Genomic DNA, 25,314 nt, shown 5'->3' on the forward strand with positions numbered 1-25,314 from the left:
CTTGAATCTCCTCTATAAAGGACATTACATGAGCGTGTCCAAGAGAGACGGTAGCGTGTTGAGATGAGCATGCATCCGTTACAGGAGAGAGCCAGAGCACAAAATCGATTAGTGGGAACAGCTTCAAACAAAAGGTTCATCGCGTGGTTCAAGTTTTTGCACCTTGGTAGTTGGCTGTCACGTTTGCGCTTATTTGCTACAGGAGCTATTGAAATTAAACTCAACACAGAGTTTATCGTAATTAAATGACTCGCATCTGTGTGTGTGTGTGCGTGTGATTCAAAAACAAAATCATTAAAGCTTCGACTCCACGCTTCGCTCCCCAAGGAACTCAGAATTCCTCAAAAAAGCTCTCACCAACGCTCACTTGGTCGCGCGTGCGGTAGCTTCCCTGCTCATTAGCTCTCCTCGGCCGGAGCGTTCCAAAATTACCCACACGGGGGTAACTCACCGCGGTACGGTAATTGATGAGTGCCGGTGCGTATAAGTTTGGCACTGGCGGTTGTCACTTGTCCCCGTCCGGTCCTGCATGCAAGAAAGAAAGCGACCGACGCTGGCCACGCTGGGTGGCGAATGTGTGGCGAAGCACAAACCGGGACCAGCTTCGTTCGCAGTGTATGTAAATTTTTCCACGAGTCCACGTACGGGTTCAGTCCTGCGTTAGCCGCCGAGCGTGTCAGTTTTCCCTGAAGCCTCCGGGGCGGAACTACCGATTGCCGTTTGGTTTTTTTGTTCCCAGTTCCCCCCCAGAAACCCCATCTAACTAACCCGCACGACAAACAAAAGCCCTGAAGAACTTTTCGGAGGCAGACTGTTAGAGAGTGTGTGTGTGTGTATGTGGGGGTGGTGTGTGCGTGTTTGTCCGAAAAAACCGAACAGTCCACCCGATCGGTGAAGGTGGTCCTGTGCCCTACTTAACGTGCGTTCTGAAAAAGGTCCACGGAACCGTCGGCCGGGTCCCGTCGAGCCTGGGGGCAGTGAAATGAAAATGCCGAATTTTTCTCCGCCAATGTCAGTGTGCGGGATGGGCGTGAAACACCAGTGACCGGTTGTGCCGTCGCCCGAATGCCGTCTCGCTCAGCGAATGCTTGAAACTGGCGATGAAAATGCCGTTTGTGCTGTAAAGAAAAGTTTTCGGTTTCGGGAAGGTGAAAAAGAATGTTTCCTCCACATTAGCACCACTAATCGGTATGTAACACAGGTAGCCAGTGCAGTGTGTACGATTGTGTCCTGTGTAAAGCAGACATGGCATCGCCACACGCCTCATCGGTCCATCTCGGGGGCGCTGATCAACCTTTTCCGAGCCATTGCTGTAGCATCTCGGATTGCATACGGCTGTAGCGCATTCCGTTTGCACGATATGCGCGTATCTGCCCTCACTGCAAGCGTGTGTGTGTGTGTGTGTCGGATTACGTCCATGTGTGTGTGTGTGACTGTGCGCCCTTGACAGTGTACCCGTTGGAATAGTGTGGCCTGTGCGCGCTCTGTACCGTTTGAAGGAAAACAGCTTTGCACCGGAAATTATCGATTGCCGGAAGAATTGACCATTCACGCCGTTCCGCATCGTGCCAAGAGGGGGCGGGGGTAAAAAGCGCGCGCGCGTGAGCAAGATAGCGAAGCGTTGAGACTCGAGTGCCAAGATATGGACGAACCGAAATCGGAAGGAAAAACAACATACTAACAGAGACACAGCACCACACAGGATCGCTCTCTGTCTCTCTTACCAAGCCGTACATACATGTGGGAAGAGAAGTGCACGGAACATACAAAGGGAGAGCGAAATTTGAGTCGGATTGTGATCAAGCGCTCGGAGCGCGTGAGAGTGGAGAACATTTTGTTTTTTGGAGCTTGCATCTTGTCGTTGGTGATGCCGTTTCTATGTCGATTGGGGTTTTGAAGCAAACCTATTTGGACATACTGCTTGAACAAGCGGGCAAGCTCAACTTCTACAAAAGTGCACAGTGTACGAAACGGACCACTGCTTTCTGTCTGATGCATGCCATCGGACGACGATCTGCCCTTGCAGATACAGTGTGAACCAACACACCGGCCACAGGATGTCGGAGAAGTTTGTGAAACGCGCCTAGAGGTATGCAAACCTACTGACACTTGCGCTGGCCCAGTCCCAGCGCAAAGCCGTACACTCTGGTGCGTATTATGCTCCGTCAAACATCCTGCACCGCTGGTACGTACCCACAGCCCAGATATCAGGGAGAGGGGGATGTTGTTTGTGAGTAAATAACCATACGAACCCGGGTTGGTTGCGGATGATGCTATTTTTAGCTCGCTCCATGCACACTCACACACAAAATTTACTCTCCAGCGGTGTGCTAATCCTGCACCGGTCGACGACGGAAAACGGCTCCCGGCGTAAAACGGCGTGTGCGTGTGTTGCCGATTGAATAGCGTCGTTGAAACCTACGTGTTTTGAGTGTATGTGGATATGTGTGTGTGTGTGTGTGTGCAGTTTGCCAAAACGCAGCGTAAAAACGGATGAGCACCGTGGGTGTAACATTGGAAAGACAATTGTATTTGTGTCGCTGGTAAGCGTTGTGCTATTGAGCAAGCGTTCAATAGAGCTGATAAACAATTCACCGTTTAGCGAATGTTAATGTGTGGCAAAAGGTGGATGCTCGGTTTCAAAACTTACCGTTTTCAATACTCGTTGGTACGTCGTTTTGAACGTGAGAGAGTGTACGCTCGCCTGTGCCTGCGTCAGTTGTGGTGCATCACTATCACACGGATATTCGGATTGAACTTTGCCGTCTTTGCTGGTGAGTGCCAAACGAACTCAGTTTCAATCGACGCGCCGACGATACGGTTCGGTTTTTGGGGGAGTTCGAGTTTCTAATAATAAACTTCTCCCTTCCGACGGGATCTTTCGAGCCTGAGCCAGACGGTGGGCAGAGCGTCCGACCAGAGTGAAAAAAAAAGAAAGAAAGCAGGAGATCCCTCCCGCGAGCAAGCGTTTGATGTCACACCCTCGGTAGCGAAAAACAAAGCTTCAAAATATAAACCGTTAAGGAAGAATCCTCGTTTTACCATCATCTGAAACTATAAACCAAACTTCACGCCTGGTAGCAAAATCGCTGTGTTGCAAAGACGCATCAGAAACGTGCATCAGAAAAGGTGTGAGGCTGTGCAGGAGTGAGTTAACATTTCAACAATAAGCATTGACAAATGTCGTGTGACTGTGGGTGCCCTATTTCTCGCATTACAGTGTAGCAGACTAGTGATATTGAGCTGTGTTGATGCTTTAAGATTGCCATCCGACATCCGGGGTAGTTTTTGGGATTGATTGTTACAGCAACCTGATAAAATGTGAGTTTTAGGCTTAAGTTACCGCAATCGATAAAACCATATTATCATGTTTTCAATTGCATTACAAATCGTGTTAGAAATTTCATCAGCAATCATGATAACCACGTATCAATAGGCTCGTTCTTATTATGTTGAATACTTACACTTAGTTGATTTAATTGCCTGCTCGGGTTTATATTGATTTAGAATTACTTCTTGATTGATTGTTTAAGTTCTATTTACCATTTTGCAACATTTGATTGTTCCGTCAGCTGATCTACGTTCTGAATTGGAGCATTCTTTAGCATTCCTATGTATGTCATATCCAGAAAACATCATCTAAAGCGAAACGATTTAATTGAAAATTATTATTAAAAAGAACTGTATTAGTGTTGTGCTGATCCCATCGCATACTAATCAACTGGAACGGTTGACTAATGTGTCCATCATGGGCTCAAGACCTTTTTGGACCGTGTGCACCATAAATAATGACTGATTAACCTCGTATGGGTACACTAATTAGCCAAATGGTACACAAAAATCAACATTGATCGTTGTGCCAAACAAGAGCGAAAAGTGCTGATTGATAAAGTATGCTACTATTCCACATTATTATTTAAACCAAAACTTTTAAACTTGATTGGTATCATTTGTCCAGGCCATGTTCGTTTGTGCTTGATTGATGTCCTGAAGCTGTTTTTTTACGCGACTGTTGAGTTTCATTATATCGTATACTTAAAAAACACATTCAAACTGTTTGTTTATTTCTCACACTATTTTGTATACTGTTGCACGGGTACCAATACTGCTGTATCCAACTATTCGCCAATGACAACGGTACCACTCTGGTACGACGCAAAGAGATTATAGAACAAAATTGGATTGCCATTATGTGATCTTTTCCGAGCGATTTCATACCCGTCTGCTCCTGCCGGTCGGCCCCATTATTGGCCTTCGACTGTACAAGGACTATCGATTGTAGAACGAAAGAAGGTTTTGCGGAATGAAGAAGATCTCTTACAAGTTTGTAAGTGGAAAGATTCTACACATGGCTGTAATAGTGTAAGTAAGAGCACTGTGCACGGTTGGCAGCCAGCGAAAAGGTGGTCGCTTGGGTAAGGGCAATCGAAAGGACAACGAAATACAATGCTGCAGTTTCGCATGGCTTCGTTGCACCACCGCATCCCATAATATGTTATTTTTACACATAAGCCACGTAAGCTTGCTTTAATTTTATTTTTTTGCTGGTGCGCTGAAAGTACAGCTGACAGCGACTCTGTTCCAAGCAGTTCTGAAGCGTCTTATCTGACCTATATCGGCTACCTTTCAATGTCGCTAATGAGCCCCGGTGCAGAAATTTGCAACCAATGCCAATAATGATAATAACCGGTGAAACCCTTCTGAACAGTGCTAGTGGAAATTGGGGAACGATGGGCATTCATGTGAATTGATGTTGGGAGAAAATAACACAAATAAAGTACACGTTTGTACAAACGACCATGCTGCTCCATCATGCATACGTACAAGTACTGTGCGCCTCCATCAATTGAAGGACGTTTTCATTCTGCTTCATTCTTCAGAACGGAAAACATTTTCAATTTTCAAACCATAAAGCTACCAATTGTAGCGGCTGTCTTAATTATCGTTTCCCAGGTCTGTGTTTAATTTCAATCATTTGTGCAAGAGCTGCACTAAAACGACGTAGTTCCAGAACGACGTTCCACCCACTTGTACGGCTTGGTACAAACCCAACTTAAAATAGATCCCGTTTTCGTACGGCCCCAAATCGCAAACGATTGTGTTTATGAATGCATATTCAATCCCAGCCATACGGCCAGACAGTTTGCTGCCAAATTAATGATTTTCTGCCAATATCTATTACCATATTTGCTCGCTCGATTGTGGGCATGTTTGTTGCATTTCTTTCGACTCGTTCGAGAACCAACGGCCGAAGCGCTGGTAAGAAGAGTGTTTTGGTGCAGCGAATTAGAACGTTTCCATATTCAGATGAGTAAGGGCTAGTGGTTTTCAATTGTATTTGGCATGCGATTAAAAAAATATTCATTAAATAAATGCTTGGCTCAAGCTCGAGCGGATTAAAAAGATCACACATTTGTTTTTCTTCATCTAGTAAAAGCAAAAGCTGAACCGGTAAATCAATCCGTTTCGGTTGCAATAAATAGATAAACGTATTCAAGACAGCTCCAAAACGAAACTTCCATATTTTCAGCACTTAGCGTTTTAGCGTTATAATGCAGCTTGCAAAACGGTTTACCATTATGCTATGGTCGACCGTAACTGGCCATTATTGGGCTCCCGACGCCTGGCCACGCAACAGTCTGCCGTGGGGCTAATTTTATTTATTTTCCACAAGCAGCAACTTGTTTTATTGCACTTAAGCACCGTGAAGCTCCAGCGATCGGTATTATCGTCCAGCAAAGGGCGGAGAGAAGCGATGCCTGAGTTTATTTTTACATTTGATGTGTTGAACTATTTTTATCCAAGCGGCACACTACGTAGGGCACTGTATTGAAACCACCACTTACCTGGCACTGTTCGATACGCCCGACTAGCAGGTTGATGGAGTGCGTGCCGGCACACATTTCTATGCCCTTACGGGTGGAAGCTTAGCCCTAGGGCTTCCTCCACCCCTATCACTCAGCACTCGGGAGGTCGCGCTCGTGACTTGCGACGTTTGTTCGTGCTAAATATAACTGCCGGCCCGGCTACCCAGTACAACGAAGGGACTCTTCTACTCAGCTGATGCTTTGCTGCGCTCCTCTCTGTGTCTCTCTCTCTCTTTCTCTTTCTGCTCCCGGATATTGGAAAATATTGCGTACATATAAACGACTGGCCGCTCAATGGTGACCCAATTATCGTTCTTCATTAACAGCGCGGGAGTAAATGGCAACCCTACTCTCCTTCACGCCTTGCAAAACTTTCGCTTCGTTGCTAAGCTCAAGAATTGCAAATTTTAGACAGCTGAAGTAATTTGGTTCTACGTTCTGGACCTTGAAAAGAATGTATATAGCCGGAATTTTGCTACTTCCTATTTCGACCACATTAGGACTGGTCGCGAAAGAAAGAATTTGCTTTAAAAACAGTGATTTGCAACATGGTACTGCTATTTGTAATTATACCCTAAGCATGTGCCATGTGCTCTTGAGTGAATCGAATCTATAGGTCGATTGTTCCTGTCGAATCTTGAGGACTAGCATATGCCCACCAGCACGTGGAACATATATGGCTCGGTTGGTATGTGCGTATGTATGGGTGTGCCTTTATGTTTAGCTTTGAAGTGTCATCGAGGCTTCTTTAGCGTGCCTACTCGCAAGAATTGTCCCAAGGTCCCCAACGATACTGATGCAACGGCGTGCGATTCTTGTGTGGTGTACATCTCATACCATTTACACAACCACGCTCCTTTCTTCCGGAGGGATTCCTCGATTGTTCTCCCATCTGGAGGTAGCTGATGAGTGATGTACGTCACACGCTACACTTAGCAGGATGTCAAGAGATTCCGGCAGTCAGCCGATCCGAAGGGTTCTTTTGAGCTGTTTCATGCACCGTGTCAAACTGGATGGTTTGGCAGAAAGTAGTGAAGAAGAATATGTGCATAAACTGAATTTTATAATTCACTGGTGTCATACATTTACAACAATAGCAGTATAATTGTACCATTAAATCAGGCTTCGAATGTCGTTCCTTCTTGAGCTTGCCGGTGCCTCCATCAAGAACCATTTTCAATCGATGCAAAAGATCCGATAGTAAATGTTCATTAATTCGTTAAAAAGGTTATACAATTGAGATTGCTTCAATTCGACTGCCTGTGTGTGAGGTTTTCCTAAGCTCTGTAAACTCTCCTTTTCAACCCTTTGTCTACACGCCAATTCGTCCCATTCGCATCTAGCTTTACTTGTAAATGTGCACTGTATCGTAGTGTGGTGCGATGAATATGCGTATGCCTATGTGTGTGTGTGTTGCGTGTGTTGCGTGTGTTGCGTGTGTATGTCGTGTGGTTCTCCTCTGTCACTGTATTAGCGAAACGCCTCGTTTGCAATGACAATCAGTTTTACAATTCTTACATACCCACCCATTTGTACCATCTTCTTTCATTCGGCTGTACGTATTGGAATGTTCTGTGCCTGTGTCTATCCTTCTTTCTGTGTACAATTATATGTATTTTTCTCGCACTTTCTCCCTTCTTTTAACTCTCTCTCGTCTGTTCTTTGTCTATCATCTTCCTAACTTTAAATCCCACAAACAAAAACCAAAAAAAAAACAGCTCTATGATGTCTTTTTGCTAATGAAATCAAAGTAAAGTGTGCCTCCTGTTGTTCATCCGTGTATTCAGCAAACATTAGCATAAAAAGAGACTTACACGCTGGTACATCAAATTCGTATGCTTTATTTCTTTGTTATTCAAATGATAATTTTCCGTTTTTATTTGTCAATCAAAAACATTTAATAGAAGTAAAACTCTTGGTAAGTGTAAAACTCTTTCTTGGTGCAACTTTACAATCATGACACTCGGTCTGTTATAATGCAATAGAAAGGGCCAATTGGTTTTTTTATATATGTGTTAGTTAATTTTTACGTTGGATGAGTTTTTTTCTTGTTTTACCTAGTCACATGTTCAACGCTAGATTGCCCTTCGTCCGTAGTAGCCAACAAAATGCAGAGCAAGAACATTGCACAGGAGATGTTTCGCGTTACCTCATTGCACCGCCGAAGTTGCATTAGCATTAACTCTAGCACGATCAATCAAACCAATCAATTTGTTTTTTTGTTAGTATACATCATATGATTTTGATGATGGAAGTAATGTTATCCCTATTATCTCAACTTTCAATCATGTACAATTAATTTATCGTATTGAACGTATTGGCTTAGTCGTTATAAGTTTGGCAGAGCACTGGTATTAGATGTGCTCAGCTGTGTGATTTGGTCAAGTCAGTGTTACATACTAAAAACAAGTTTTGAATAATCTCAATCCTTTTTCTGACTTTCGATTCGAATTCAGTTTAAACCGATACAGAGCTTATGTTTGTGTTTTCAAGTGATGTCTGGCATTTCGCTATGGTTTGGTTGTGTTCCTTCCTTCAGTTGTATACGGGCACTAGCGTAATGCGCTTCAACTACGCCATGTACTTGACGGCGTGAAGCTGGGAAATGATAACGGGCAGTAGCGTTGAAGAAGAGTTAGATTTTTTTGCAAAAAAACAACAAATAAATAAATAAACATAAAACGAAAACAGAAGAAGCAGTGTTGCTGAGGCGTTGTTCCGCTTTCGAACCCATTTCTCTTCCAGCCGGTCACCAAAGACAGTATTTCGATAATCACACTCGACTGAACGCTAACCTTACTGACTATCGAGCAACAAAGCTGGACGTGCAGCAACGCAACAGTTACAATCGTACCAATCACAACCGATATCAATCACCGTCCCAGGCGGCGCAGCATTCATCCCATCCGTATCACTACCAGCCGTCGCAGGATCCGCTCGGCCGGGACTACCATCCACAGCAGCCACTGCCGCAGGTGGTGGTCGGCGATAGCACTATCGCAGGCTACGATAGTATTAGCCACCATCATCACCAGCCCCATCAGCCTCACCAGTCGCTTCACCATCTTTCGGGTACGGTGGCACCGAGCCCGGTCACGATACCGCAGGGCCTGCACGGTGGTAGCAGCGGGAGCAGCAGCAGCAGCCAGCAGCACCATCCGTACCAGCAGCCGCCCCACCAGCAGCAGTGCAACAGCAGTAGCAGCGGTGGTTCCAGCCACAGTACCACGGGACATCATCCGGTGGCGCAGAACTCGCACGCACGGTACGGTACGAGTCCGGCCGGGACCGAGCAGCCGGATCCGTACTGGGACGAGCCGGCGGACAGTCGGCGGTTTACCGAGCGCAGAAAGAAGACGGTCCGGTTCGATGGGCAGGACTCGGACGATTGGTCCCGGTGGGAATCGGAACGGCAGGGCAGCCAGGATTCGGCGACCAAAGACTCCGGCATTGACACGAGTAGCACGTTTACCAGTAGCGAAGACTCGAACCGTGGCGATGGCCCAAAGGTATAGTGCTACACATCCCCACACCACATCACACACACATACACACACACTCACAATACCCCCATACACACACGTACTCACGAAGACTGCACGAAACACCTTAATCTCATGCCCATGTAAACACGACGAAGAATTGAAAGGTAGTAAGACGAACGCAACCAATCTGATACTCTCACACACACATTGACGACATGTGACGGACGGTACACTTCTTTCACGTCACAAGCGTGAGTACACAGTGCCTGTGGAACAACCTACAGCACGCTGGTGGCTGCCGGAGATGCAGCCAACACCCAAAACCGCCCAAATGTATGCAGTGCGCAATACACGAACACGAACGAATTTCACTACCACGGTTACTAATGCCTGTTGTTTCGCAGAGCAACCGTCAGCCGGACGGATCATCCGACACGGTAATCGGGCGATAAAAGGCGTCGCCGTTTCGGGAGGAGGGAGGGATTTCACTCACTACCGGTCTAGCGGATACACTTAGTGTATTGCATTCTGTTTCGTTTTACCAGTTTTTAGCGTTACTCTTTCTAGTGCATTTTAGCTTTTTTCCGTTTACGCCTGCTGTTTTTCGTTTGCCTCTCACTCTAATGCTTATGCTTTGCATGTTGCTGTAATATAAATATAATCGCATGAAATAGGTATTTCCAGTGTGGTGGTGCCGAGGAGACATGAGGGTGAACAGTGGGTGTGTAAAAATACTGTGTGCTACCAGCCAGTTGCAGTGACTTGGAAAATCGGCTGAATATGAATAGTTATTCGAGCAGTGTGTCCTTTTCCCGTCAACCTACCGCCCTCATGTCACTTCGGGCATCAGCGGGCATGCTGCGCTTTTCGCTCGGGGTTTGCCCCCTTCCGATCGCCCATTTTATGCACAGTGCATATGCGGACATGTGTAAATACGGCTGTCCATTAATGCTTTCAACCGTATGCAAAACCACAATACAGCACACACATTCTTCGTTCCAGCAATTGTGAATGTGTTTTTGTTGTTTATTCTCTTCTTCCGTCATCTGCGCCATGATCTCTATCTCAAACCGTAGCCCTCTAAAGCTTCCCTCTTTCAAATTTCTTTCTCACATTCTCTCATTCTTGCACACGATTTCGCCCCCATTTCGCTCCAAACATGAGTGCTCGTGTGAATGGGAGTGTGCGTGTGTGTGCTTTTATCTCTCTTTCTCTTCCCTTTCTCTCTCTCTCTCTCTTTCTTTCTCCCACTCAGCAAGTTATACTTCTGTCACGCTCACGACAGCACCAGCTTCCTTATCTACGTTTTGCCAATGTCTATTTATACACCATTGTATGTATGTACATGCTCGATAGAGTACCGGTGTTGTTTGTGCCGCAGGGTAACATAAAAATCCATTTTCTTTTGGAGTATAGTACCTTCAGCCAGTTCCATAATCAGCATCATCGCAACCACCTCACCCACTGTTTCAGAAAACCATCCCCCCTTCAACTCCACTTGGTTCACTGTGTGTGTGTGTGTGCGCGCGTTAGCGAAAGCGGACGCATCTTACATTTTCCAACCCAACCACTAATGCTACGCTTTGGTGTGAGCTTTTGCGCGTGTGTGTATATATATATATATATATATATATATATATATATATATATATATATATATATATATATATATATATATATATATATATATATATGTGTGTGTGTGTGTTTTTGTACGTAATTAGATGGATGAAAAACCAACCACACACGATTCGATTTTCCAACCAATTTCTGCACACAATTGCACGTAAAAGCTATCCACACTCGATCGGTTTGCTGCCACGTCGGAAGCAATCCCAATTCGTGCCCATTTTGTTGCTCATGTCGTTGTCGTCGGCTGTGTGTTCTCGCCAACACTCTTTCTTTCTCTTCGTTATTCATCCGGTGTTTGTGACATGGCGGTTCGGTGTCTCCATACCTTCCGTTTCCTGATTATGCTTCCATCTCTCGGCACGAGATTTTTGCATGGCACAACCATGCCCAACCATTTAGAATACATAATCCTTTTCCGTCCTTGACTTCATCGCTCTCGGTACGGTGATGGAGATGGGGCTGAAGAGCTACGCCATCCCGAAGCAAGTCCTCTCAGTCTTCAGGAGAGGTAGAATCGAAGGTTCAGCGCCATGTGCGATTTTTGTTTTTTTTTTACTGCACAGTTTATGCCACTGCTTTCCATTGTCTGTGGCCGATTGACAGCCATCCGTTTTGTGTTGGTTATGTGCTAGTTGTTTTCTTTTTAATAGAGCAATGCTGTGCGATGTTTGATTCTGGCCTATCCTCCTCGATTGCATAATGCGGTGTGGTATACAATGTTTGAGGTGTAGTGGTGGCCTTTTTTGTCGATCTTCCTCCCCACTCCATGCCACCCTCCAGGATAGTCAATATTTTAATGAAAAACGGAACAAAATTGCGGGGCAGAATGAACGAATTGTAGGCTCCATTACTGTGGACCTTTGGACTAGACTGGATAGGATTGTTTTCGGTACTTTCCTTTGCCTTACGGTTAGCGCAGATAGCGCAGTTTTGGTGATATCAATCAATTATCAGTTGTTAAACTGATGTTAAAGCCTTACCTTAAAGTATGTCTATTTTCCTAATGAATGCAAATCACAAACAATGCATTACACTTCCCGATGGGAAGAGAACGATTCGCTGACGTTGACTTCTAGACTTGAGGGACTAGTTTTAAGTGCTCCATTCTTCGCCCTTCTCCACGTACACTACACACGAAAAACTAGTAGAAAGTCACGTGTCTGTGGCTCACAGCGCACCGTATCCACCAGTACACACAGCAGCAGGGCTTTTCGTTCGGCGCAAAGCAAACCCTCCATTCCTCCCAAAACAACAAACACACATTAACACTACACGTAGCAAATTTGTTACCACGCATTGTGTTTCCCTCGCCGTGCCTAGGGATACACATTGCAGCGTGTGCAAAATATGTGCAAAAAAGCAAAAATCAAAAAAAAAAACCGTCCCATTTCCTTTACTGCCCCCACTTTCCCATCGTATCCCCGTTTGGCTGTACAGAATCCGCTAAGCTGGCAGGTAGTGTCATCGTCGGACGGTGGCCGACCGATCGGTCCAGCAGTGCAGCGAAGACCGTTTGACGGCGAAGATGTGCTAGGGTTAAAAGTGCGCGGTGGCCAGGTGTTACCGAGCGATCCCCGTGCAGCGCTCATCGAACTGGAGAGTGCCCACATTAGGCCAGGTAATTATAGTCTCGCGCGCTGTGAGTTTTTCTCTCTCTCTCTAGATTGGTGGCGTCACTGCCACCAGCCCCAACTATCACTGCTAGCCCATAGGGGGAGATGGCCTGGTAATGGATTTACGTTTCTTTGTGTGTTGTTTTCTGAACCGATTTTCCTCTGGCCAAACGTTTTGCCATGGCTTGCGAACTTTATCTTGCGAACTCATGTTACACTGCTACACTGCGCGTTACTGCTGCCCAATTGATGCGCTTTCTCAAATTTCTTGCGTGGCAGCTTGTTTACGACGAGTTTATTGCTGCGCTTACACTGCCTCTATCGACTTGAGAGCATAGTCCCTGACAAGTGAACAGCAAAACTCAACGCGCAGTTTTTTGCTTTTCTGTTCCGTGTTTTTCTTGTGTTGTTGCCATTTTTGATACGTTTTTTTTTGTATTATCAATTTGATTACGCTTTGGTTCGATCGTTGTGCATTCGGTTCCGTTTCCCTGTGCGTGTTTCCGTGGTCGTGCTTACCCGTTCTGTCTGGTAGGCGGTGCCATACGTTGCCACTTCGCCCCGTTAATTAATCCCAACGTTCCACCTTTCAAACTGCTGTAGAAAATTACGATCGCCGCGATAAGCCCAGTGTGCTGGTTACCTCGCCAGGATCGCCCGATCTGCACAGTGTGCGTAACTACTCCAACTCGCGGTACAGCAACCGGCTGGCACCGGCCGGGACGGTCACGCAAGAGAACAGTGTCGGCGGCCGGGTACAGATCAAGCTCGGCTTCGAGCCCAGCTCACTGCAGCTGATCGTGACCATCCTGTGCGCCAATGGGCTTGTGCCTCGCGGCAACGGTGCAGCACGCAATCCGTACGTTAAGGTAAGTTTCTCCCCTGCTTGTCCTTTGATCCATTGGTGTGTTTATGTTCGAAAGCTTCTTCCCCCTTTCTTGCCCCGTGGGGCTTTTTTTGTTGCTTTCTCTTACGTATTCATCTTGTGCGTGCTTTGTCACAGATTTGTCTGCTACCGGATCGAAGCGAAAAGTCGAAACGACGCACCAAAACGTTAGCCCTCACGAACGATCCGCGCTGGGGCCAAACGTTCGTCTACGAAGGCTTGCGAAGGGCGGACCTAAATAACCGTCTGTTTGAGGTAAGCGGCGAGAACGGTGATCTCTTTCCAGCCCGGTGGCAAGCGTGCATAATCGATTGCATCCGATTGCAGGTGACGGTGTGGGATTACGTACGGTACGGTGCGAATGATTTCCTTGGCGAAGTAATAATCGACCTGTCCACACACCCGCTGGACGATGAGGCGGAATGGTATATTCTTCAACCCCACCAGGACACACTGCGCGATACTGTACGTATACACATGTATGGGCGGCTATCCGTGCGATCCAAAACCGTTCGTTTCTCATGACTACGTTTTTGACCCAGAACCCATTTTCACCAATTTATGTTACAAACAAAAAACGGCTTCACGAGAATCTTTGACGATTTTTGTGTTGTTTGGCTTCACTTGTTCTTACAAGCGTTACCGAATAATGAAATAGCTATGGAGTCTGTATTATTACTACAGAGAAGGATAAAAATGAAGTTATATAAATATTAACAAACACAGACACATTCTCTATCTCTCTCTTTCTCGCTCTCTCTCACAAACACATACCTTCAAGGTGGTGCATTATTTGTTTGGTTTCTTGTTTAAATTCGTATTGTTTAGTATCTATCTTACCTTTCTTAAAGTTCTAGCTCTTACTCTTTCTATCTTTCTATTCGCTGCAATATGGTAGCACATTTTTCTTGGAAAAACAAGTTGCTTTTTCAAGTATATAGCAGTTTGATTTGTTTAGCTGATTTTCATTGTTATTAATTAAACATTATCGTTTTCTACCAAAACTTACCATTCCAATTTTATTCCTACCGCTTTCTGCCAAATTCCACCCATTACGTCATCATGGTTAACGCTTGCCTACAGTAACTTCACCAAAGTTTCGTTGGTTGTACCAATTGGTTGATTGACTCATCTCTAGTTTGAAATGTTTCTTAACTTTAACGTTTTTGGTTCCATTTTGCTAGTCCGTAAATTGTTTATTTATTCAAACAAAATCATTTACAACACCCGTCTTGAGTGAATAACGCAATCAAAAATAAATTATAAGAATTTTGTGCGAACATACGAACTAAGGTGCATTGTTTTATGCGTTTGACTTCTGTTTCGTTTTATTGTTTAAATTATTATTTGTAGTACCACTCACCAATTCTTTAACGCATTCACCTTCATTTTAAGACGAATAAAAAACTTGATTCTTTTGTTGTTGTTTTTTAGTTTCTTATTATAACTTTAACATGTTGCACATTGCGAAATGAACATGCGAAACATGTAAACAAAATTCTGACCTCAAATCTTCAACAACCTTACGGCTACCAATTCAAACCTTTTTATTTTAAATGCAAATCAAAGCGAACGAATACAGCAGAAGCGATTTTCAGTCACGAAAAACAAGAAGAAAAAAAGAATACAAAACAAACAATCATTACATTTTTCACAATATCTATTCGTAGTTGCGTAGAGACGATAAAGAACCTGGCAACGAATTGGATATGATATTGACCCCGACCGATCATTTATCGCCGCCGAGTACGACCTCTCGATTGAGTGACTCTGATACGACATCCGAATGCGATATAGATGGTTTGATGACCGGACGTGACGGCGCTAGTGTATCATCCTTAGGCAGCTCATCTAGTCCTCCGCCAGAGGTAAACGCATAACCTTCACAATGCTTCCCTCAGTACCAACCAACCAACAATAACAACAACAACAACAACAAAAAAAGAAACTACATCTACCGTTAAACAACCGTACTATTGGTCACGAAACCAATCGTGGGGGGGGGGGGCTTCACAGTTGTTCTCTGAACGCTCCAGCCCTCAATCAGTATTACAGAGTTAGTCCAAGCACGATGTGCATCGTTTGTAGGTTTCCCTGCCATACTGCCGTTTGAAATCAACAGAACCGTTTTGAAAAGAATCACAACCAAACCACAAGCAAAATCACTGCAAAGCTACGTTTGGCAAAATCACTGCAAAGTTTTGTAACATTATCTAACACAGTTACAGCATAACCATAGATTAGGTCTTCATTGAGCAGTGTACATTGCACGCCACCCACTCCCATGTTTCTTTGCAGAGGTAATTTTTCAGCAACGATATTTTTCCATTTTTCGTGTGGCTTTCGGTTGTACTTCAGTTCAGTAGAATGAAACAAAAAAAAAAGAGACACGGTGTTACAAGCATTATTGCTGGAGATATATAACATTTATCGCGCCTATTCTAGCGCCGCCATGTTTGGTTACATTCATTGATGTGTTTTACTTTCTTTGTTTTGATTTTCAGCAACATTCGAACCTGGTCGGAACCAAATGTAGTGCCGAAATGTTTCGAATTGATCAGGGCTTGGGCTACATTTGTTGGCCGGGAAAACGAAACCGAATGCAAACACGCTTCACGGCTGGTGTTGTAATTGAATAGTGCAAACAGCGCCAACGGCGCAATTTTTCTGACCACTGTTATTGGTTGGCCACATGGCCATGGTAAACGGATCTCGTTTTATGCTTGGCAAATAATCTGCTTTATTCTTTGAATTGGAAATCTAGCTGGAAAGCGTACTTTCCACTTAAACAAATTTAATAGCGAAACATAACATAGCTTTTATTGTTCTAGTTACCATTTCTGTTAGATCGTTACTGCCATATGCTTTAGTTTTAGCAATTCTACAAACCATTCTTTTCACCCTCATCATCTTTTTCTTCTTACCATCTATATTTAACTTTCTTCTATTTCTCTTGTTAAGCTTTACCTAACCTACTTTTTTCTGCTTCGTTATTTTTTTCATTCATAATCCCTAGTGCTCTATCTCTTTACTATGTTTGTTACATTTTATCGTTACTATGTTACTGACCTTAGCTAATATACGGCAGGCTACGTTATTTTGGCTTTCGGTTTGATTTTCGTTCGGTATCTTAGCTCCGGAAGGCTCCGGCTGATGTTTGCTCGGCGGTACCTTTCTGGTTGCGTTATGTCGATGCTTGATGCTCACTCTGTTAGTTTGTCTCTTAATGAAGTATATTTGTAGTTTAGTAGATCCTAACGACGGTAACTGACCGGTAGCCTATCGCATCGGACATCGGAGATACTGCGGGGTGTACGGAACAGCAACAATTAAATATTTAAAAAAAAAAACCCCAACACCCCACATCAGACATTACTCACGCTGTGTACGAGAGTCACAAATACACCTACACATAATCACAAACCCCAACCTTGGAACGGGCCGTACATGGTGACCGAAGCTATTGCCAGTGTAGTTGTTCCACAGATTCCACCTGACCATGTTTCATGTACATGACATTACATTCTTTCAGCGCTATATGCAAACACACTCACACGTTTTTGATTCCAACTGTCTGCACGAACGTTACTCATGTACATAATTTTGTTTCGGTCTTTTTTTTTGTTTCTTTTCCTGTTTTTTTCTCCGTTTTGCAATTGTACATCACCTTACCGTCGGTTGAAGGTCGATCTGCAGGACAGACGATCTAGACGGGATATGTCCCCGCAAGGCAGGAAACGAGCAGCTGGTATGGTAGCGAAGGACTATCGTACAGTTTCTGGTGTCGGACAGGGATTTCACAACCAGATGAGTGCAGAGGTATGCCAATCGAGCCAGCGGCAACGGTAGCATGCGTCGCTAACAGTTTACCTCGTTTTCTGGGCACAGGCATCGTCGGCGTACAGGCGCAACGGTACGATGGCGTTGAATCAGCGAAGCCAATCGGCGGCACCGAGCGACAACTATCGGGACGATCGGCGGGACTCGTTATCGCCACAAGATGATAGATATACAGAATATCCAGTTCTTCCATTGCATCAGTTTGCGCCAAGATTTCAATCACGATCAGCGACAGCGACACCAACCGGTTCACCGAAGAAACGACAATTACCACAAGTACCTCACATGTCACGGAATGCAGCAATACGGGAGCGGTTCATTCAGGACTTTGAGGAGCGCAGTGGTGGACGATTCGCGCGGCATCGTGGCCGCCAGAGCCACCATCAGCCAACATACCGCAGCACGGGGATGGGAGGTAGGTGCAGCTGGCGGAAGCTGCGTGAAACTGGAGCTCATGGATGGTGCCCTAAACGCTGTTCTTTCACCTGTTTGCAGGCTGGGAGCGACACTACTCCGGACTGTCCGACAGTGACTTGACGACGCATTCGTTAGAGAGTAGAATTAGGCCACGGCACTCACTATCTCCGGACAAGGATTTTATGGGTGACTTTGGCGATTCCGACATGGAATCGGTAGTTAGTGTTACTTCAAGTGCTTTCTCAACCCAATCGGAGCGACCGCGCGGATCGAAAGGGATCAGGTAAGTGTGCGGTGATGGTGTCCACTTTCACTAGGAATTTGCACATGCACACACACACACATACATACACACATAGACGTGCAGCAACAAGGAGAGCTTGTTTCGGAGCAACCGTCTACCTCGAGGGTCAACATGGCTGTGGAAAGTAGACGCACGTACTGACTTGTGTACATTTCTATGCTTGCCACGGAAGGACTCATCAGAATCGCCGTCTTCAGCACCGGAGCCTACCGACGGGATGGGCAACGACCTCACTTTGCGCCCTGCCGAGTGAGTCATACCCGTGCGGAGGTCAGCAGGTGATGGCCGACAACTCGGGCATACTGCCAGTGTTGCCGGATGTAACGCAAGCCACAATCATTCCTCCCAAGCCGGAGTTTGAGCTACCACCTCCTGCTTGTACTGTGGTTGGTCCTTCCGTAGTTGGTAATGCTAGTACCTGTAGCAGTTTTGTATCCCCGTTGCCCGTAAGCATCCCGATCGATTCCGTGCTATCGGAACCGATACCGATCTCTCCCGCTCCACCCGACAAGACAATCTCGCAAGTGTCCGATATGGCTGGCAGCTACGGTGCCGTGCCCGTCAGTCATGGTGGCTCCATGCCTGAAGGGTACTTTAATGAACAGTGCATCACGCTGCAGCCGGAGCGTAGTACGATTCGTAGCATTTCCATGAACCCGGGCAGCGACAACGTTATGAGCACCTCGGTGAATTTATCCTCCAGCCAACCGGGGTGCCAACATCCCGCGACGTCGTTCGAGTTTCAGTCGGGATCACTTCCCACCGAGCATTACTTTGGGCGTGCGAGAGCTCATCCTGCCGGCGGCGTCTCGATGGATCCGATCATGTCGTCCTCGATGCACGCCGCAGATGGCACTGGCACGGTTGAGTACGAACAGTGTGCACCGTCAATGGGGCGGCGTCCATCGTATGCGATGCGGTCCAACACCTCAGAACCGAACCTCAACTCGATGATCATGCGACGGCTCTCGAACCGTCCCATGGAGCAACCGCATGCGTTTGGATACGCGCAGCCGCGCAATCAAATGATATCGATCTCGAATCGGTATCATCCCCAACCGCATGTCGGCATGGGTGGGAGCGACATGGGCTCGAAGTATGCTCCACCACCGGTTGCCACGAATCAGATCATTTTAAAGTCATCCTTTTCCGACCAGAATTTGCATAATAGCATCGTTTACGAGCCGGGCGGGATGGGTGGCGGTACCGGAGGGCAGAATATTTGCATTTCAAACAAGAATGTGTACGATCCACACACAGGTTACCAGAATCAGACCATCACGTGCATCAGCAATAGTAGGGAAAATCTGGGTGAAAGCAACTTCCGGTACACGAGCAATCCGGAGGGCACGGTTTGTGAAATCAATGCACCGGATGTGCAGTTTCGCAGTTCGCGCGCTTCAAACTTGTACGAGGAAGTGGCATTGCCACTGGAGCAGGCAAGAGTGCCGGTGAAGGAAACGCTCTCGGTTGGTCGCAATATTGATTGTGACGAGCATGAGTATGGCGTGAGCGATCTGGAGATGCACCCCGATCATATTCTCAACAAACCGATCGAGGTGCTAAAATCTCCCAGCGAGTATCGCTACTCGGCCTACCCGAAGAAGGTGACCGAGGACGCGTACGTAGTTAGCAGTGTCGTTCGCGGGAAGCCGGAGAAGATCTCACGGTCGCATTCGTTGATAGCGCAGGATCAGATAATAGACATTGAGTACGATTCGGATACGGGCTGGAAGACGAAAAGCGTTCGCAAGAATGTGTTTGCGAGCAGTGTGGAGGAGAAGGTGTACAGGAAACGGACTCGTTCGTTGGGAGGCGGGAACAGTGAAGAGGAGACGAAGGACGGCAGGGACAGTCAGTGTGAAACGAAGAAGGTCACTCCAGTGCAGGGCAGGAAAAGTAGGAGCGGTTCCAAAGCTAGTCTAGATCGTAGCAACTTGACGCTAAACATAGTCAAGAATGTTGACGCCGAAGAACCGTCGAAAAATCAGTCCGAAACGGGCAAAAGCAAGAAAATAGAGAAACCCACAGCAACTGGGAAGCAGGGGGAGAAGGAAAAGTGTACGGCTGTGGCAAAGAAAGAAAAGGAATCGAGTAAGGTCGGCAAAACCAGCTCCACGTCCAAGCCGGGAATGGTAAAATCAAAGTCGTCCACCGGTTCGAGTACACCGAAAAAGGGTACAAAAAGTCCGGCCAAAAGCGGGTCGGGTTCGATAAAGAAAGCAGGTTCTTTGAAAGGGAAACAGGCAAAAACGGGAGGATCTACCCCATCCATTGCGAGTAGCTCGAAGGTGAAAGTCACCGAGAAGCCTAACTTCACGGAGATAGATACGAAAAAGTCCAAATCCAAGCTGCCCTGTAAGAAGACGGACAGCAAGAGCCGTGTGGACGAGATCAAGTCCGAATCGACCGTGCTTTACAGCAGTTCGGAATCGATCAAATCCATCATCGACGAGGTGAGGATGGAACTGCTGCAGAAGCCAAAGTCGACCGTTTATCTGAGCGACGAAAGCCCGACCGTGCTGAACCGTAGCCACTCGTTCAGTGACGGCGAGCTTAACTACAGCAAACGCCTCCACGATAGCTACGATAAGTATGAGTTTGTGGACGGTCGCAAGCACTATCTGCTCAAGGATGAGCGGTTGAAGCAACGGCTCACCGATCGGTACGGTCATGAAAGGGCGGTGGGATACGAGAGAAGTACCGATCGGCGCCGGGGTGACGATGAGTACGAGCGCAGGGGATGTCGCATGGTACCGGACGGCGAGGAGGATGATCCGCGCCGACGTCCGGAAATGTTTGCCAAGTGCAAATCGCACAGCTCCAGCCTGGTATCGAACGATGCGGGTGACATTCAGCTCCGGCGCAAGGTTTATCACAGCGACAGTGCTGAAGAGGAGGACGATGACGATGGGCGGGAGGACGAGGAAGAGGGCGACGATGAGGTGTTTGAAAGTTCGTTCTCGCGGGGCCGGAACTCGTCGTTCAATGGGAAGTCATCGCTGAAGCGTAGGGCACGGTATGATACGAGGCGCACGAGTAGCCTGGAGGGTTTGGATCAGTTTCTGGCCAACTTGCAGGATCGTAATCGTCGCGGGGGTCGCGACGGTGCTGGTAAAAACGATAGCGTACGGCACAGCTCCGTAAGCATCAACGAGAAGCCCGAATACTTTGAGTACACCAAGTCTCCCTCCTCACCGTACTGCACCAGTAGTAGTGGCCGTGCTAGTGCTAGTAGTAGAAAACCCGCTAACTATGCTTCCACTCTTTCCTCCAACAAATCCTCCAATGGCGTTGCGTTGCTGCAAACCACACCGAAACGGCCGTCGATGAAAAAATCTTCCAACATGCCACCGGCGGTGGGCGATGGTGGTGGCCGTGGGGCTGATGGGACCCGATCCCGATCGCACGATCGTCACGCGGCAACCCGTTCCGGCTCACCGTCAACTTCGGCCGGGCGCCTACCGGTGGACCATCAACGCCGGGCCCGTACCACCCACAGTGACTACGATGTGCGGGGCCGCAGCCGTTACGGTGGCCACAACGGAGGACGGGAAGCGTATCGGCAGCGCGATCGTGACCGGGACCGCGATCGGAACAGTAGCGATCACGAGCGGGACCGAGATCTGAGCGATCGAGAGCAACGGGAGTCGCGGGAGCGCGGCGAACTGGACCAAAGTCTTTCGAATACCGAGGGAACACCGGAGGATAAGATAGGTAGGCCATCTTGGACGAGTGTTGCCAGGGGAAGGCAATAATGTGCGTCTTCACCTTTGCTTGCTTTCAGACGGTAGCCTAAGTGATACTGCAGTGATACAGAGCTTGGATGCACGACGTAAGTTGGACCAACGATCGCCGAAAAGCGAAACGCCCACCAGGGACCGGGACCGGTTCGGTACCGGTATGGGTATCAAGAGTAACTCGACGTCGCAACTGTCGGCAACAGGTAACTACTTCTGCATAAGCGTTGTTATTCGTGTGAGTTTGAGTTTTTGTACAGTGGTTGCTGGCGACGGAGGCGCAGCTATTGCGCCTAGCTTCCGCATCATTCCGTAAGGTGGCGCGCAACGACGCGGCGACCAGCGTCGCTTGTTGCTGTAGCGATGTTCTTGATCTGGCCAACTCGGTGTACTAAATTCTGCTCAGCGTCCCATTACAGAAGGCGACAACAAGCTTTTAGCAGGAAAGAGGAGAGCATTGAAAAAAAAAATCCCACCCCAAGTACCCAAGTTCCTTTCAAACTTTTATTTTCTATTTTTCGACTCCTTTTTGCTGCCTACAATATATCCCTCCTGCATCTCTTGCGTTGCTCATCCTTCTTCCCATTGCCCTCCCATGGTGTATCTCTCTCTCTTTCTGTGTGTGTAGCATCAATGTACAAAAAATACCATTCTCCGCCAATAGCGTACGGAACTGACACTGTTTTGATAATCAATTTCATTCAACATATGAAAAAGGTCGTAAGCGACGCATGGGGTTTGGTAAGCGTGGCAAGAATTCCTTCACCGTGCATCGAAGCGAGGAGGTGCTTCCGGGCGAGGTGCGCGGCGGCGGCGGTCTATCGCGGGGCTCGTCCGCCTCCAGCGATGGTGAAGGAAGTGCCGACGGTGACAGGTTCGCAGCAGCAAAATTTTATTTCATTTTAAAACCCCTGTGCTGTTTCGTTGCTAGCAATGCTCTTTGATTTTAATTTTATCTGTTTAGTTTGGTTTGGTTTGCTTTGTATCAGTTTCTTTGGTTTTGCTTATTGTACGTTATCAACATTAGTTCGATTAGTTTTGGAATCTAATCTCTGAAACGAACGCGTTATAAGTAATTCAAGTATTCTCAGCGAAATGTCTACGCACATGTTAGATGTTACTCGAGAAAGCATCAGCAGATGTTTACTATTAGCTGATTACTTGTTTTACAGTGCAATGGTTTCATTTTATTCCGTTCAGGTATTATGCTATTAGACGGTAGTGTTTTAGTAGTAGCATAGCAGGAAAAGAGTTTGGATTGATATAAACTCCAATAGAAAACTGAATAACAAGATTTATCTTCTTTATTTTAGTCTTTATGTTTTGTTCGCGACCCAACTTTATTGTTTGCATCCCAAAGAATAGTCCTACGAGAAACGGAACCAATACTCAGAGAGAGAGAGAGAAAGAGAGGTTATAAACTCCTTTTTTGTTGTTTGGCTTTTTGATATCGAAGTACGCGAACAGCGGGGAGAGATGCAAATCATCGCAACAAGAGAATGTTTGAATGTCCAGTCGATCACCACACCGGCACCGGTTTGTTGTTGGCTTGGACTGTAACATATCTTACTGAGTATACTGATGACACTACACAACACACAGAGCCCTAAACACCGAAAAACACGTCCTACACCATGCGCACAAACAAACCCAAACACATAAACAGACGTATTATGCAAATGCCCAATCCACATCACAAACTACACCACTGTAAACTACATATGCTTATCTAGATGCGCGAGTACGAAACTGTATGGTTCTTAGTGTCTTGTTTTCTCTTTTGTTTTGTTGTCTACTAAGTATCGTTACCATCTCGTTCGTTCCATTAATTTAACCGTTCTCTACATGGTGCATAGGGTAATATTGTTCTCTTTGTTTTCTGGGAGGGATGGCAAACTTATAGCAAAGTTACAACCGTCAACCGTTCATTTCGATGGTAGAGTGTATAGTATCCGTTTGTTTTCTGTCGTGTTTGTTATGGCGTAGGAAAATGGCGTCAAGCTGTGTAAAAGAACTATGTGTCCTGGGTGCACGGGTGAGATCTTTCACCCCGGCCTGTTCCGGTTGGTGTCTCATGGTGTCTGCCAACAACATTTGCTTATGTGTCTGGCCGTCATGTAATTTCATTTTATTCCGCTTGGGCAATTGTTTCAATATTTGTTACGTTCGATTTAGTTTTGCGTGTTTGTCATCGTCATTATTGTCATGCTCGTTTCAGTTTTTGTACGTTTTGGTTGAAATAGGCCACCAGAGGCGTTCGAGTTCCGTTCTAGCGCGAGAATCTGGTTCAGTTCGGTACCATTGGAATGCGTAAGCAGCCGATCTGGGCTGCACTGTTTTGTTTGCATTACCATAGCTCTATGGCAAAAGTAGGCCAAACTCAGACATAGTAGCGTAATTTTTATTGCGGATAGTACCCCACGCGTGGCTAGCAAAAGAGTCGACCGCGTCACCAGTGGCGCACCAGCTCACAAATGTACCATGTTGCCACCCCACTCTGATCGCCTTGTACATCAAATTCTGTCATCTCCATCTGTTGCCCATTCGATCTTGCTCGCAGACCAAGGAGTGTCGCCCTCATCCTCATCCTCGACGTCGCAGCGCAAACGAGCGTCGGCCGGTTCGATCCAACGATCGGTCGAGGTGACACCGATACCAGCACAGTCGGCAGCCTATCGGGCCGGAAGCTTACACTCGATCTCGAGCTCCGAAGGCTCCTCGTAAGTGTGTGTTTTTAGCCGCAGTCGGTGTGGCGCCGTGTTGCCGTATGCGAAAACGATTTCCGTTTCCGTTCCTTTCTAAGTTTTGCCTTTTGTTTTCCTGTCGCCAAACCGATACTATACTTTCACGTGTTATGTATCTATACTCTCCGTTTGTGTTTCGCTCCTTCGTGTCTCTTTCTTCGTGTTTGTGATCCCTTTCAACTGTCATTTTTGTTGTTGTGTGCTATCTACGTATATGTTACACTAACTGCTTTTGCTCTTTTACACACACAAATTCTCTTTCTTATTCTCTCTCTCTCTCTCTCTCGCCTTCTATTTATCTCTCCATCTGTCTGCTATATCTACTCTCTACGCTTTTGTGGGTTATTGGCATTCTTTTCTCTGCTTTTGCTTTGGATGTTGCCATTGTTGTTGTTGTAATTGTCTGTTTGATATTCTTTGTTTTCCATTAAGTACCTGGAACAGGAGCTATAATGATGTTTCTTGAAGCAATGTTCTTAAAGTTGGCATATGATATTTTTTTGTAAAAAAAAGGATCTGCTTAATGAGATCAAAACACTCATTGTTATCATTTCTGTACTATCAGTGTTTTTTTTTTAATTGTTTTGACTAAACTCACGTTCTTATTCTGAGTAGGGTTTACTGATATAGAGATGATACTAAACATATGCAAACACTAGCCATCAAATAGGTCAGCTTGTAGCAGGATGGTGAACTGTCCATCTGTTATTTATTGTCGATATTCATGTAAATATGTACGCCTACTTCATTCCTTTCCCACTGGTACAATGCATGACTATCATTTAG

General features: G+C 46.2%; 1 protein-coding gene across 13 annotated transcripts in view; it reads left to right on the top strand.

Moving 5' to 3' along the window:
- LOC121590656 (regulating synaptic membrane exocytosis protein 2) overlaps positions 1 to 25,314 on the top strand; it is a 52,448-nt gene that overhangs the window by 17,858 nt on the left and 9,276 nt on the right. For 6 of the 13 annotated variants that reach the window (XM_041910503.1, XM_041910510.1, XM_041910504.1 and 3 more), the window contains exons 8-19: positions 8,613 to 9,376; positions 12,422 to 12,602; positions 13,201 to 13,466; positions 13,601 to 13,738; positions 13,811 to 13,948; positions 15,154 to 15,351; positions 17,168 to 17,302; positions 17,372 to 17,738; positions 17,819 to 18,023; positions 18,217 to 21,761; positions 21,832 to 21,990; positions 22,493 to 22,658. In XM_041910503.1, coding sequence (XP_041766437.1) covers positions 8,613 to 9,376; positions 12,422 to 12,602; positions 13,201 to 13,466; positions 13,601 to 13,738; positions 13,811 to 13,948; positions 15,154 to 15,351; positions 17,168 to 17,302; positions 17,372 to 17,738; positions 17,819 to 18,023; positions 18,217 to 21,761; positions 21,832 to 21,990; positions 22,493 to 22,658 — 6,262 coding nt within the window. Of the gene's footprint in view, positions 1 to 8,612; positions 9,377 to 12,421; positions 12,603 to 13,200; positions 13,467 to 13,600; positions 13,739 to 13,810; positions 13,949 to 15,153; positions 15,352 to 17,167; positions 17,303 to 17,371; positions 17,739 to 17,818; positions 18,024 to 18,216; positions 21,762 to 21,831; positions 21,991 to 22,492; positions 22,659 to 24,344; positions 24,505 to 25,314 lie in introns of all 13 variants that reach the window. The other 7 variants (XM_041910509.1, XM_041910508.1, XM_041910512.1 and 4 more) reach the window with 7 other exon arrangements.

The sequence above is a fragment of the Anopheles merus genome, chromosome 2R, assembly GCF_017562075.2.
Source record: "Anopheles merus strain MAF chromosome 2R, AmerM5.1, whole genome shotgun sequence".
Classification (NCBI taxonomy): Eukaryota; Metazoa; Arthropoda; class Insecta; order Diptera; family Culicidae; genus Anopheles; species Anopheles merus.